This window comes from Scylla paramamosain, chromosome 28, assembly GCF_035594125.1.
Source record: "Scylla paramamosain isolate STU-SP2022 chromosome 28, ASM3559412v1, whole genome shotgun sequence".
NCBI classification, from domain to species: domain Eukaryota; kingdom Metazoa; phylum Arthropoda; class Malacostraca; order Decapoda; family Portunidae; genus Scylla; species Scylla paramamosain.
The window spans coordinates 19,636,316-19,652,250 of NC_087178.1; the positions used below are offsets into that span (position 1 = coordinate 19,636,316).

The 15,935-nt window shown below is 43.1% G+C and overlaps 1 protein-coding gene and 1 long non-coding RNA gene across 8 annotated transcripts in view; one reads left to right on the forward strand and one right to left on the reverse strand.

Annotated features, from left to right (window-relative positions):
* Positions 1–10,420, forward strand: part of LOC135115060 (nephrin-like) — a 116,057-nt gene extending 105,637 nt beyond the window's left edge. For all 4 annotated transcript variants that reach the window (XM_064031540.1, XM_064031542.1, XM_064031541.1 and 1 more), the window contains 5 exons: positions 622–734; positions 1,128–1,311; positions 4,008–4,424; positions 7,342–7,415; positions 7,983–10,420. In XM_064031540.1, coding sequence (XP_063887610.1) covers positions 622–734; positions 1,128–1,311; positions 4,008–4,424; positions 7,342–7,415; positions 7,983–8,279 — 1,085 coding nt within the window. In that variant the 3' untranslated portion in view covers positions 8,280–10,420. The remainder of the gene's footprint in view (positions 1–621; positions 735–1,127; positions 1,312–4,007; positions 4,425–7,341; positions 7,416–7,982) is intronic.
* Positions 1–15,935, reverse strand: part of LOC135115061 (uncharacterized) — a 32,456-nt gene that overhangs the window by 6,525 nt on the left and 9,996 nt on the right. For 2 of the 4 annotated variants that reach the window (XR_010275783.1, XR_010275782.1), the window contains exon 5: positions 15,395–15,444. This is a non-coding gene — a long non-coding RNA (uncharacterized LOC135115061). Of the gene's footprint in view, positions 1–15,214; positions 15,445–15,935 lie in introns of those variants that run through there. The other 2 variants (XR_010275785.1, XR_010275784.1) reach the window with 1 other exon arrangement.

The window sequence follows — 15,935 nt, forward strand, 5'->3', positions numbered from 1 at the left end:
GAATAAGCGTTGGTAATTCTGATCCTAACTCTATATTCGTAGGATTGGATGGTTTTATAGGATTTTTAGAAGGTATGGTGGTGGTGGCGGTGGTGGTTGTGAAGGTAGAGGTTAGTTGTTGTGGTACTGTGTTGGTGGTAGAAGCAGCAGCAGCAAAAGCAGCATCAGAGACATCAGGAATAGTGGTGGTGGTAGGAACAACAGTAATAATAGTGGTTGTAGCGAGGTGGTAGTGATATTAGTGGTAGTTAGTAATTGTTGTTGGTTGTTGGTTGTTGTTGTTGTTGGTGGTGGTGGTGGTGTTCCGGTAGCTGTTATTGCAGAGTACTAACAGGAATAGCATCAGTGATACACAGATGCATTCACGACGTAACAACAGTACGCTCTGAGTGTTACTGTCGAGGAGGAGGAGGAGGAGGTGGAGGTGGAGGTTCGCGAATATGAGGGGATGGGATGAACTGACAGTAGTGCTGTAGTAATATTTCCTAAGTAATTGTCGTTGTGTGCGTGTGTGTGTGTGTGTGTGTGTGTGTGTGTGTGTGTCAGATGTTCCTAGTGTAATACTGCAGGTGTAAGGAACTCGCACCAGGTGTGGGGGCGTTACAGGTGTGTGAATTACAGGTGTGCCGGAGCGCGTGGAGAGCTGCACGGTCGTTGAGCAGCGGGTGTCTTCCCTCAGAGTGACCTGCGCGCCGGGCTTCGATGGCGGACTGCGGCAGAGATTTATAGCCTTGGTAGGTGTGTCTCTGTCTGTCCGTCCGTCCGTTTGTCTTTTCCATTTGTCCTTGTCCATGTCAGTGTGTGTGTGTGTGTGTGTGTGTGTGTGTGTGTGTGTGTGTGTGTGTGTGTGTGTGTGTGTGTGTTTATTCTCTCTCTCTCTCTCTCTCTCTCTCTCTCTCTCTCTCTCTCTCTCTCTCTCTCTCTCTCTCTCTCTCTCTCTCTGCTTATCCATCTTATTTTCTTGTTGATGGACACTCACATCAATTTCCCATTCTCTGCCTCCCACGTATTTCCCATTTTTCTTCCCTCTATTCTCGAAACCATTACCTTTTCTGCCTATATTTTTGTCCATATACCATTAATTCCCCTTAATTAACCTCTTGCATTCCCACGTTGCTTCCCACCAGGTGCTCGAACCCGGGGATCAACGACTGGTGGCGAATGTGACGGCAGACGAGCCTCAGTTTACCCTCGGCGGCCTGGCTCCGGGGCTCGACTACGTGGTGAAGGTGTTCTCGTTCAACAGCCGCGGCAGATCGGAACCTTACGTGCTGGACGGGTTCTCTCTCAAAGTGGCGGAGAATCGTATGGGTGAGTTGTGCGGAGTCTGTTCATTGCGTCGGTTGTAGCCCTTTGTACATGGCGGTTTGTGAATGTGGAACGAGTCTCAGCATATTTCTTTGGTTCTAATTTTAAACGAGACTGCACGTATTGTTTACTTTGATACCGTTGCTTTCCCAGAACTGTTGCTATTTCTTTAGTTTTAATTCCAAATTAGACCGTATGTACGAGTATGCATTTTATTTATGCTGACAGACTGTTGCTTTCTGAGAACTACTTAAATGGCTTTACTTTTGAATGAAACGGTATGTATTACCTTCATTGCAAAAAAAAAAAAAAAAAAATATATATATATATATATATATATATATATATATATATATATATATATATATATATATATATATATATATATATATATATATATATATATATATATATATATATTGCTGCTCTCACAAAATTACTTCGTGCTGTGGCTGCATTCTTAGTCGACGCTGAAAACTATCTATACTGGAGCAATCTCATCTACTAATGTTAACCGTGATGTATGTTGCTCGCTTTAAGATAAAGAATATTTCGAAGTATTTGCGTGCATCACTTTATCTTTTTTTTCAGATAGATTATTGCTTTCTCGAATAATTTTCAGATAGTGACTCTGTTGAGTAGTACACAGCACGGAAACAATCAATATTATAGCGGATACCTTCAGTACTGGCACGCGTTGTTACTCGTACCTAGACAGAGATAGGTAATGAACACCGCGACTAATGGATTCAGCTCTTAATACTTTTGGCAAATAAGCAGTTTATGAGAATAAGAGCTCAAACATTTTGTTTTAAATATTCACACATAAAAGTCTATTGTCCTAGAAAAATGCTGCGAATTAATGAAATAAATATTTAGATAAAAAATAAGTTTTCAGAATTTATATGACCTGAAGATATCATTTTTTTTTATATTTTATTTGGCGTCCTTGCAGTATTTGGAAACTGATCGCTTGCATTGCCATGATATATTTGTATGACGGTTGCTGTGATGTGCTGGTGGTGGAGCCGTCCATCGGATTATCGCTTAATGATAGCGGGAGAACTTCATAGTTTATAATGGTATAATTGTACAATCATGGTGTATAGCCGCAGTGATGGATGTGATGGTGAATGATCAGCAAAGCTCAATGAAAGGGACGGTGATTCAAACAGGCCGGGTGCTGGCTTAGGATTACATCATCCGTGAGTCTGGTGACCAAAACGTAGATAAGTTCTGCGCCGCTGACCTGAACATAATGGCACATGATGGCTGGCCACCGTCTGACTCATCTGTTCATTCACTGACCCTCATTCACTGACCTTGATTTCACCAACATTCATATGAAAGAACACAATAATATTTGCACAATTATTGATCCTTTTGCAATTATGACGATGGTGAAATAGGATTGCATTAATTACGGTGGATGCAGACCATGCCAGTGTGTGCCACTCGATCCTCCCGTCACCATAAAGGCATAAAACGCAGTTACTGCAATGGTGCGTTTATAATCACATTACATGGGAACTTTACCCATTGGTTTATTCAGGTGCTAAGCAGCCCTTCAAAAATAGAACTTTCCTTCTTCTGTTTAAAGCACACATGGGTGGAATGTTAAGAACTGTTATGAAATCCGTAAGCCTTCTAAGTATGTGGTGCTTCGAAAAGAAATCGAAAAGAAATCTCGCAGTGCAACTTGTGTATATAAAAAAAAAAAGGATTGTCTTGACTCAGAAATACCTTTAATTATTTTCTTGGAATATGAAGCAGAATAACTCGTGCTGAAGTTGAGAAACAGTTTTCGAGAGTTTTGGTGCGGAAACTCGCGTTTGTTTTCTTAGTTTTCATTCAGAAAACTTACTTTCTTTGACAGGATGCAGGCTGTGTGAGTTTCTACATTAATTATAGGTGACAGCTTGTATTTTTGTTTTGTTTTGTCTCATCCGTTAGTGTCGCCCCGAGCACCTGTCACCACCAGAAGGATTTTTTTTTTTCTTTGGAGTCTTTATTCAATCTCCTTTCCGAAGTTTCGCACCGGTCCTTGGTAGCCCTCCTCTCTCTCCCCCTCTCCGCCGTCCTCCCCATGAATCTCCCTCCCTATCTCCTCTTCCATATGTCCTCCCCTTTCTCTCCCCCTTCCAATCCATCACAGACCGCCGACACCTGCCCACCTAACCTGAAACTCTGTAAGAATAACGAGGGCCCGATGCGTGGCCTCCATGATTCATTTCTTATGGGGCAATATTTATGTGCTCGACCTGCCACTCTTTGCTGATGAGTTTGTTTCTCTGCGAAAGTAAGCCGTTTCCCATCCCCCTCTCTCTCCTCCACATTTTCCTAAGAAAGGGAGAAGACAGTAAAGATTTAATTTCTCCCTCCCTCTGTCATCCTCCACTCGGCTGAATGCAAAACTTGTCTCTTCGCTGCGTTGGAAGATCGGGATATTGTAAGTCACAGCTGTCCTCTCTCGCTGTGTGCTAGGATAAAATATATTAAATGATAACCGCCTCCTGCTCTTCTCTTTCTTCTGTCACCGTGCTGCGTCTCCTTACGTAACAGTCGGCTACTTTTTGTTTCTTCTTCCCTTGCCTGACCACACAAACTCCTCCTCTTCTCTTTTCACTAAGGTTACGGTAAGTCTACACTTTCCTCGCCGCATCCCTCGAGCCCTCATCCCTTTCCTCTCGCCTCTCCAGACTCGGGCGCCGCGGGACCCAGCCAAGGCGCCTCTCCTCTCCTCGCCCTCTTCATAGGAGTGTTGGCGGCCTTCGTGCTCACCCTCACCGTGATCATCGTGGCTACAAAGCTAAGGTGCCGTGCCAGGGCTTCCCCAAGGGGTGGTGCTGAGGGCGGCAAGAGCGAAGACAGCGAGGATGATGAGGAAGGTCAAGGAGGTGGAGAGAGAAAAAGTTCAGCGGAAGAGAAGCTGATGACCATGATGAGACCTGACTGTGAGGAAATGGCTAAAGAAGCACTTTCACTCCAACAACAACAGCAGCAGCAGCAGCAACAGCAGCAGCAACAGCCACAGCCGCAACAACAGCTGCCGCCGCAACAACAGCAACACCACCTCCCGCAGCAGCTGTTTGGGATGTCCTCTTCTCATGAAGCAGGTTAGAGAGCATACGTACAGTAGTTATAGAGGCAATCACTGTACATCAACTGAGTATTCCCAGACACAATAGCAGATTATTTTTACTATTAGATTCTAACCGTAACATAATACGTCTGAACACACACACACACACACACACACACAGACAGCATTCACCCGTAGCCCACACATTTTTTTTTTTTCGTGAATCCAACATATTTATTTCATTGATGTTTTTCAACACGGTTACGTTTCGCTTCCATGATTTGCACAGTAAATAATAGCAGGTCTGTTTGAAACAATCCTCTTAGGCTCAAGTCCGCAAGGCGAGTTGCGGGCGAGGAGGGGGAGAAAGTTTTGGGAAGAGGATCAAGGGTTTGGGGTAAGAGGGTCAGAAGGAGGAGCACAGCTTGTCTGCCTGTCTGTCTACCTGTATGTCTTTCTTTTCTTTCTTTCTCTCTTCTTCTTTCGGTACCTTTTGCTTCAGCCCGTCATGCAGTCAGTCACACGTCTGTCTGTCTGTCTGCTTGAAGACACATGGACGGACAGGCAGACTAACAAGTTTCTCTCTCTCTCTCTCTCTCTCTCTCTCTCTCTCTCTCTCTCTCTCTCTCTCTCTGTTTGTTTTATCTTTCTTTTTTGTCTCTTTTTTTCGCCTTCTCATTATCCTCTTCATTCTCTCCTTCCTCTCCCTCTTATCCTGAAACCTGATCTTCACCCTTGCTCATTTTTCTCGTTTTCTTCTTGCTGTTCCCCTGACGCTCCCCCCCACCCTTATTACCCCCGCTAATCCCGCTGCACCTCCACCTCCACCTCCTTTTCCCCGCACAATAAACACAATAACCGTACGGATACAGTGATCAATTATGAGTAACAGTCCATCACGCAAGACACAAACACTGAATTATTATTGATGCAATCTATCTAAAAGCACACCGGAGGGAAAAGTGACCATAAGAGAAACGAGGTGAGGAAATAGTTCTCCCATACACTCAATGATGAATGGAATACGTGCGCTGAATGTAAAGTACTGCCTGTGCATTAAAACGCCGATGAAAAAAAAAAAAGCATATCGGTAACACAAACTAGCAAATATTCTCTGCACATTGTCATGACAGAAGCTCACTAACGGTTCACGAGAGAAACTTAACAAACTCCCTCCTTGACAGAAGCTCACTAACAGTTCACGAGAGAAACTTAACAAACTCCCATGTACACCAAAACACACAGACAGTAAGAGAAGGACATCAGTGCCATATAAAAGTAGAGGTAACATTTTCATTCCTGTACACTAAAACACGAGGAAATTTAAGAATGAAAATATAATACTAGTAATGCAAACAAGAAAACCAGCGAATGACCTCCACCTGAAGAAAAATAAGGAAAAGAACTACACTAATGACATATAAAAGAAGAATTACCAAATTTTCATTTCTATATACGAAGAAAAAAAAAAAAAAACTAACGGTACATACAAGAAAAACTCAGCTCAAACATCTCACTGTACACATACACTAAAAATACGTGGAAATCAGTAGCATATACAGGAACAGCTAACAAATTTCGTCCCTAGTAACTTGATAAAGACACCATCAGTATAAATTACCATCCAATTATACGAAAAAAAAAAAAAATCGTACGAGAAGCAAATACAAACAAGGACAGCTTACAAATTTTCAGCCTTGTACAGTAAAACACATGGAGACACACACGCACGCACACACACACAAACCAGCGCTACAAACAAGAAGCACTCCAGTCTGTGGTCACGCCGGGGCAACAACATTCTGCTTTGCCTCACGCTATAAAATATTTACCGTGCCATAACCTGGGGAATATGTATGATCGCACTCACGCCGCCGCCCGCAAATTACCTATAGTAGTTGTGCAAGAATTATTTCCAGGTTCGCAAAAGTAGACAACCAGAGAGAGAGAGAGAGTGTGGGGGAGGGAGGAGAATGAGAGGAAATGAGAAAGGAAAGAAGGGGGAAGAAAGAAATGGGTTGAGTTAAAGGGAGGTAAGAGATAGGGGGTGATGCGGGGAGGAAGCGAAAGAGAAAGGGAGGAGTGAGAGCGATATGGGATGGTAGGCTAAGGTGGGGAATGATTTGGGAGAGAGAGAGAGAGAGAGAGAGAGAGAGAGAGAGAGAGAGAGAGAGAGAGAGAGAGAGAGAGAGAGAGAGAGAGAGAGAGAGAGAGAGAGAGAGATTGCGTCAGCCTACAAGGAAGAAATTGTTTAATAAAATCCTTTGCTACACACATGAGTATAAAATCAAGGTGCCTTTTTCAACGCTACTCTGCACAACGTAGCGAGGATGAGTAATAAAACTACACGACAACTCGGCTTACACCAGCTAACCACGCTTCAACGCTTTTCCTAACCTAAATATAGCTATAAATAAATCCTTGCACTGTTGCAGAATACACACAGGATTTGTTATTTTGTAACTACCAAAAGTGCAGTAATTTGTGGTGGTGGGGCCATTTTGGTGCCTTTCTTTGCTCTTTCCTTTCCTTTCCCTTTACTTTTTATCTTCTTTTCACTCACACTCGCTTGCACATGCTCTTTCTTTTCTCTTCCCTTTTCATTTCTCTTCCCCCTACTTTTGCCCTACTCTCTTCATTCACACTTCCCACCCTCCCCCCCCTTTCTCTCTCTCTCTTGACCTTTCTCCTACTCTCTTTTTTCTTCCTCTTTCATTTCTCTTCCTTCTACTTTTGTCTTACCCTCTTCACTCACGCCCTCCCTCCCCCTCTCTTTCCTGCCCTTGTCTGTCCCTTCATTTGCCTATCTACACACACACACACACACACACACACACTTATCTACCGTCCAACACAGGTATATTCATTGTCCCACGTTATAACTTTCCAACTTATCCCATGACACACCTGCTGCTACTCTCACTCTCTCCTCCTCTCCCTCTCACCCACAGGATCGCCGCTGGACTACACGCGCCTCGACTGCAAAACTTCAGATTCCCTCTATAGTTCCTGCGCAAGCAATCGGGTGAGTGAGTTTGCAAGGGAGGCAGAAAAGGGGGAATGAAACATGAGGGGCAGGAGGAAGGTATAGGTTGAAGTTGGCGAGGGAGGGAGAGAAAGAGGAAGGCAATGTTAGGACGAGGAGGAAAGTAAGTATGAAGTTTGTGAATAAGGGAGCGCAGGGAAAGGAAAGAAGAGAGATGATGTAGGAGTAAAGGAGGAAAAATGGGAAGAAACGAGGAAAAAAAAAAGCAGAGAAGGAAGGATACGACGATACAGAGTGGTTCATTTCCTGTTCTCATGATCCCAGTATATGATGTAAGAAGTATAATGATGTGGTAGTAGCAGCAGCAATAGTAGTAGTAGTAGTAATAATAATAATAATAATAATAGTAATGGTGACTAGTTTGTGATGGCGTTACTAATGCTAGTGGTTACAAAACACATTCGTTGCTTTAATAGCGAGAATCACGGTTGCTTTAATATATCGACCTCGCTCACTGTTCTCTTACTAACTGCAGTCTCTCTCTCTCTCTCTCTCTCTCTCTCTCTCTCTCTCTCTCTCTCTCTCTCTCTCTCTCTCTCTCTCCAGTGCGGCATCGGGTACTCCACCGAGTCCGCCATGTTGCTTTCTTCGTCTCCCTCGGCCCTGCAGCGGCACCGTCGGCATGCTGGCGGGGACTCCCTGCACGGGTGGCGGGGAGGGGGCTGCTGTGGGCGGCGGGCCGATGATGGGCATGATGTACGGCTCCCTGGGGCGATCCCTGGGACAGACGTGGGGCCAGTACAGCAGTCTCAGCCGGCCCCCGCCCCCTACCTACGATCCCGAGGCTGGAACACGTTTCCACACTCTCTCGGCTGGCAGTCCTTGCACTCGACGCCCCAGTGAGAGCTTCGTGTGAGGGCGGGAGAGAGCGGCGACGGTGGCGCCTCTGCTCCACGCCGAGGGCCATGTTTGCTCGAGATGCGCCGTCGCGGTTCCTGGTCTTGATGTCACTGCTGAGAGCCATTGCCGCCATTGCCACCGCAGCTCAACGGCACTGCTAGGCCTCCGCCAGACCCGTGAGAGGATATGAGGGTGAGACAAGAGGGAAGCAAGGAAGGCAGAGAAAGAGGGCGAGACTTCTCCTTTGTCCTCCTTTTTCCTCCTCTCTCGTCTGCAGCAAGATTGAATGTATAACTTGGCCTGTCGACCGGAATTGCTGCCTTCATCCCCATTCCATTTCCAGCTTCCCACCCGACACCTCATCGGGACGGTGAAGAAAACAAAACTCCTCCATGACCTCTCTGTGGTGAGGACGAAATCCCAGTGTCACAATCTCCAAATCGTCTTGGGGTAGAAGTTTTATAGCTTGGACGTGAACTTTTGTCCTCTCGCTCTCTCTTTCGAACGAGTGGATGCACTTTAGACAGGTGGTATACTTTTAATTTATGTCTAGCCAGGAGTCGTAGGGAAAGTCCTTTCTTTCATCGTCTCGCTTTTCACATTAAACGATGATCCAGGTTGAAGTGAGAAAATTGAAGGAAAAAATTATACTACCGCTTCTCCCCTTTCCTTCCCACCCCGAAAAGGAACCTGGAAAATAAAAGGCATCATTTCGCTCGTTGGTCTGATGGAGGGATTAGTGAGGATCGGACGGAAGAAATAAGACTTACTAGGTTACGAGTGGAGGACTGCTGACGCTGATCCGTGTGCCAGAAAACTCGGGCAAACATAGTGGCAGACTTATTCTTACGAATCACAATCATGAGTCGTGGAAAATATTCTTGTTTACTTTACGGATAACGCGAGAGTGGTGAGGCAGTGGTGGTGCCAAGGAGGAAAACCAGTGGCGGACGCGTCTTTGAGGAGTGTGGTGACCGAGTGTTTAATTTGTGATCTCATTTCTCTTCTGTCCTAGTCCAAGACTGACAGACATTATGTGCACTCGTGGCACCATCAAGACTTCAGCGAGTTGTCACTCAGTGCACAGCCGCAATATAAGGATTATTACAGGTTTCATTAAAAAACAGGTGCTTTTCAAGTCCGGGAAACTGACATATGTAGGTAATGAAACTTATATTTTCTCGTTAATCAACAATGATTCGACTCAGTTACTTCATTGTAGTAAAAGATAACATCGCCAGTGAAGTGAAGTGGTTGCTTGTTAAAATGTTGAAATATTAGTAAGACTTGCAAGCGGGGACCCATTACGGTGACATTCAGTATACAAGTATTTATTTTTTAACAATGAAATACTTGTGTAACGAACGTAACGAAAACCAATTATGGCGAAAAACTTCCTGGGAAAAAGTCATGTTGCAAAAATATCGGGAAAAAATTGTGATCGTATTTAATAAATCAGACCAGAAAAAAAATTTCTTCGTTAATTCCTATGTAACAATAATAATTAAATGAATAGATAAGTAAATAAATGTCGAGTTATGAAAGAAAAATAAAACTAAAACAACCACCGTTGTGAAACAAAAGAAATAACGGTAAAGAATAACCAACACGAACCGGATAACAATTAAAAACACATGAATAACATGAAGCAGAAGACAAAATACTGTACGTGGCTCTCTAATGTTAATCTACAGGCGAGTTAATATAATAAAACCTCTTGGTGCCTCTTCATACTCCAGGTGAAGAATTTTATATGTCGTTTCGTGGAGTGACGTATGTTTGGTGTAGTGGTGTGGAATCCGAGTGCTTTGTGTAGTAAGGGAGGGAGCGAATGCTGATGGCAGGACAAGGCAAAGAAGACTATAACAGGTTAAAAGAAAACACGAAAATATAGAGTATAGTGGAGTTATACTATATCAGAAGGAGACCGAGTATAGTGATAAATGTGATGGTGGAAGCAAGGAAATTAAAATATTAACAGCAGGTGCCTGGGTAGTGTGTGTGTGTGTGTGTGTGTGTGTGTGTGTGTGTGTGTGTGTGTGTGTGTGTGTGTGCGCGCGCGTGTGTGTGTTGTAGTGATGATATGTTAAATGGGCAGTTTTGTAAATAAACTTGCATATATATCTAATAAAAATATCAGCATATATATATTTTTATTGCTAAAACCTAGAATGTATTGACAACCAGTAAAATAAAGGAGTGAAAGAAATCTACCCATTCTAGGGATGACATGGACACCCATTCATTCATCCCCCCCCCTCTCTCTCTCTCTCTCTCTCTCTCTCTCTCTCTCTCTCTCTCTCTCTCTCTCTCTCTCTCTCTCTCTCTCTCTCTCTCTCTCTCTCTCTCTGTATAGAACACGAGTATAGCAGGTAAAAAAAAAAGTAAACGTGTCAATGGTTACCTATTCAGTGATATTGAGAGTGGAGTACATTACTTGATGAACGATGAAAGTTTCGGCAGGATACGAATTCGGAAATGCACGTCACGGCAGCTCAGCAAGTACCCACTCAGCCAACGCCTTCTCCCTGCAACGTTTAACTCCACAAGTGCCAGTGTTAAGGCCCGGAAATATTTTTTAGAGCAGTTGTACGTATACTTTTGCCAGATATTTGCTAAAATCACTATTTTATCTGCTTTCCTGTCTGTCTGTCTGTCTGTTTGTCATGTCTCTTCTCCACTCCTCTCTCATCCCGCCCCTCTCTCTCTCTCTCTCTCTCTCTCTCTCTCTCTCTCTCTCTCTCTCTCTCTCTCTCTCTCTCTCTCTCTCTCTCTCTCGTGTGTGTGCGCGTGTGCGTGTGCGCGTGTGCGTGTGTGCGCGCGCTCGAGGACAAGGCATAGAATTAGTTTCTTTCTCTTCCGTCCCCAGATTAAATCGTCTGCAGAGGAACATCTCCATTAAGTATCATACTTTGTGGAAAAACTGACAAGACTTATAGCTCTATATTTCCCGTGTTTCTGGGTCAGTGAAGAAAATAATACCACTATAAATATGAGCAATAAAGGCGGAAAGTGGAGCAACGTGAAATATGTAAAGATGAAAATGAATCATTCCTGTCTATCGCTGTTACTCCTTAAAATAAGTGAATATTATGATATTAATTTCTTATAATACACCCCTTTGTTTTCTCATGTTTTATTCAGTCCATAATACTTGTCTGGTAGCGGCAGAAACAAACATGACCTCTTTCATTCTCAACACAGCAATATACTTCAAAAAATTTTTTTTTCAGGGAAAAGAAAGGAAATTTTCACTTTCATAATGAGTAAAAAGAAAACGATAAGCCCTGATTAAAACTATGATAAAAATTTCACAAGCTTTAACACATTTCGTTTGCATTCTTTCGTAACAACAAAGCAAAATTAAAGCTTATACATTCGAGTCCACTTACTTGTATTTACAATATCTGTTTTATACAATACGTACTTTTTTTTTTTTCCGTGTTTGATCTTTACACGTATCTGACAACTGGTTTTGGATGGCGTTGTTCAAAAAGTGAGGCTACATTATCGAACTCACACCAGCAACCCAAAGTACACACACACACACACATACACACAATTTTTTTTTTAATCTCATACTTTTACCCTTCTAGAATCTAATTTAATGTACAGGACGACAAAGTTCTCTCCCGGCTTCCCTTATCCCGCTTTTTCTGGTCGCCCTGCCCTATTACCTCCGTTAATTTCTTTGTTTCGTCTTTAGTCCAGAACTTCACTAATTATCTTTTGGCTACACTTCTACTGCCGCGGCTCAACACACTTAAGAGATTGTCAGTACATCTCAACAGCTCAACTGAACAATCCTTTCAGGACATTCAAGAGAAAACAAAAATAAACTTTCTGAGAGGCAATTAGATAAGCGGCGTTTTTCTTAAATAACTTCTTGTAGTTTTCTTTTTTCTCAACCTTCCTTTTATGTAAAAAAAAAAAAAAACGAGTGTTAATGGTAACGTCATTATTTTTACAGGGTTATACTAGAACTCTCGTTATTATGTGGTATAAAGTTCCCTCTCTCTCTCTCTCTCTCTCTCTCTCTCTCTCTCTCTCTCTCTCTCTCTCTCTCTCTCTCTCTCTCTCTCTCTCTCTCTCTCTCTCTCTCTGTCTTTTCCAAAGTGTCACGGTCAGACATTCTTGTGGTAAAACAAAACTTTAACTTATTTGTTGCGGGAGAGAGAGATCCGTGAACGCTGAAAAAAAAAAAAAACTGGCATCTGTTTCAACACCGCCTCATATTTGTTCTCCTCCTCCGTGTCCCCCTCCTCAGGAAAACTTAGTATGACATTAAGTTCTGATGAAGACTCAACTTTTTATCTTGTTACTAGAACTCTGGTTTTCGTGCAGGTTTCTTTTATCTATACCAATCATGAAATCACGTCTTGTCTCGCTATGGGAATTAAAATGCAAAAAGGAGGAGGAGGAGGAGAAGGAGGAGATTTTCATTTCCCTTTTTCTGTCCTTTTCAGTTCTTTTCAAGATACGTGGGGGATCTCGGTTCTCAGCTTGGCAGATACGTAGGTCTAGAGACGATTCACAACATGGTGTTTGTTGATGTTTCCGTGACATAATAAGACAGTACACGTTGAGTCATATACACTACCAATGCGCTGATACATGTTTAAATGACTTCGGGGTTTCAGATAATCCGCAGAACTCGGGATAATTTACCACATAAATATAATTGTTGATATTCTGGATGTTTTATCGCGTCTGTTTGTGACTTTACTGATGACCGCCGTCACTCAGCCATCGTCATAAAAGTTGCTGTTTTGTGGTGCCGAGTCAACAACTTAATTACAAATCTGTATGAAAAAAGTGAACAGATTTTGCGGCTCTCACGTTACAAAATATCCGTACGTTTCTTTGGTCTGTGAGGACTAGCCGTCGTTGAATCATACCTGCCTAGCCGTCGCTGAATCATACCTGCCTGCAAAAATAGTAACATCATTCCATTCACCATAAATACAAAACCCAATTGAAAACAGGAAGATTTCAAGCGCCGACGGCAACACCGTGGCACTAGTATACTGGGTGAAGTTTTTTTTTCCTCTGCGCAAGGATTACAACATCTCACAGTATATGGCTCCAAACTGACAGCAGCATCAAACGAAACAACAAAGAGAATGACGAACTCCACAAAAAAAAAAAAAAAATATAAGAAAGTTCGCTGCTTGCAACAACTGTTGCAGCCACAAGATGGAGCACTGCCCGAAGGGCACTGAATGTTGCTGGGGCACAATTGACGGGCAAACCAACGCAGTGTCCGTGTCCGTGGTCAAGCGAAATCACCAGATAAGACTGTCTGCCTGGTAGTGTGACCGTTTGCTGCCGGGAATGGATGAACGACCCAAGTGTACCACGACACAGACTGCCCGGTCAACGGGCAAAGTCCACCGTGCACTGTTCGATCGTGTGGATGCCCTCTAATGATACGACTTGGTAACAATGAAAGTAACAATGCTATGTCCAAATTCCTTATAGTCCACAACTACACACATCATTACGCATCAAGAGCGACTCACCTCGGATAAAAAGTACGGATAAGAGCATTTCCTGTCCTTAATCACCTTGTCGCCTGTAACGAACGTACTCATGGGACACGGTGATGCTGTTCTTCCACACTGACAGCAGAATGTCAACTCTTCACAAGGTGGAAAAATGGAAATAATTATCATAACTGATATGATGACAATTCATTTAAATTTTTTTTTCCTAATACATTCAGACACACATGAGCGTCACTATGACGCAGTCGTGGTTTTTGAGCGGCGCTGATCCACACAAAAGAATCACTTGCTCATGGGGAGGGGAACAAGACTCGCTCTCATTCCACCACTTGGTGTGGGTTGGGTGGGTGGGTGAACTGGTGTGTGGATGGATATTTGGCTGGGTGGATAGATGAGTGATTAAACGGATTGGTAAGTTAATGTGTGTGTGTGTGTGTGTGTGTGTGTGTGTGTATGAAAGGATATATGCATGGGTATTTGCATTGATATGTGGATAAATGGATAGATGGGTTGATATGTGGATGTAAAGGTGAGCGAGTGTATGACTGGATAAATGTATGGATGGATGAAAGGGTTGTAGGTAGGTGTGTGGGTCGATGGGTGGATATGAGGGTAAATGGGTGGGTAGGTGGATAAGAAGGTGAGTGGGTAGATGGTAAGTAGGTGAATGGATGGACGGATGAATTGATAGATCGATGGGAGTCAGTGAGTGGATGAGTGGATTAATGGATGGGTTTGGTGAACATTATATTAGTGTATGCAGATCTACATGCTGCCTTGACAAAGCCTGTAGTCCAGACGTCATTTTGGGGACTAAGTGGCTTGGGTACCAAGCGTCTCGGGTACCAAACGTCCTGAGGCCTATTTGCACTCAGGCTCATCTGTCTTGAGGATCATCTGACCTGAGTACCATCCTTCCCAGTACCAAGTGACTGTAAACCATCCCACCACAACTCCTACGTAATAAAGCCGTCCATTCTCCGCTTGTCTGTTCTCCACGCCTCCAGAAAAAAAAAAAGGCAAAGTTACAGTTGCACGTAGGTCGCTGAATATCATATATATGTTTGTGTCTGCATCTCCCCGCCATTGTTGTGTTAGCTGTGCCATGTTTCTGAACTCAGTTTTAATGCTCTCTCTCTCTCTCTCTCTCTCTCTCTCTCTCTCTCTCTCTCTCTCTCTCTCTCTCTGACAGACATGGACACACCTACAATCTCCATCTTTCGTTCAGTTCTTTGTTCTCTCTCTCTCTTCTCTTCTCTTCTCTTCTCTTCTCTCTCTCTTTCTCTCTCTCTCTCTCTCTCTCTGACGGATATGAACGCACCTACAATCCCCATCTTTCGTTCAGTTCTTTGTTTTAACTAATAATTCTTCTCACTGCTCCCAAACATAATGAATGAGGGAGGAGGAGGAGGAGAATTGAGTAAAGAGATATAGTGTTAGTGATAATCCTTATTATCAGTACAGAATTATGCTAAGGACAAACATGTGACGGGTGAGTTAAGATCTGAATTTAGGATATTTCCGTATCTCTTTCACATCGCAAACAACGACCATAATACTGTACAATTACTCTCTATAAGCTAAAAAAAAATGACTTTATGCAATACTCACCTCACTGCATCGAACACCTGCATGTCTCATTGGCCGTGTTTCATCATCCACTGAAAGGAAGAAAACACTAATTAAACCATAGGGGATTAGTGACGGTTTTTTTTTTTTATTCCAGTTATCTTATAATGTTCCTTACTCATTTCATCACAAAGGAGACAAGTTGTAACGCTACACTAAGTCACCTATTCTACTTTATGGCAAATCACAAGCATAACCTACCCGTGGCTAGCGAGTCTTGCTAGGCCACGTTATCGGAGCGATGTTTTGATACTGTTCGTCCTAGTGTTAAAATTGATACCACTAACACCGCGCATTACTGTGAGGTCAAAAGTCTTTTCCATGGTCAAGAATGCTTAAAAAACATAAGAATATAAGAAATAAAGGAAGCTACAAAAAGCGACCAGGCTTACACGTGGCACTCCCTGTATGAAATATACTTTGCTATTTCCACCTGTCATCCCCATCCATAAACCCGTCTAATCTTCTCATAAAGCTCCCTAATGTCTTAGCACTAACAATATGATTACTGAAACAACATGAT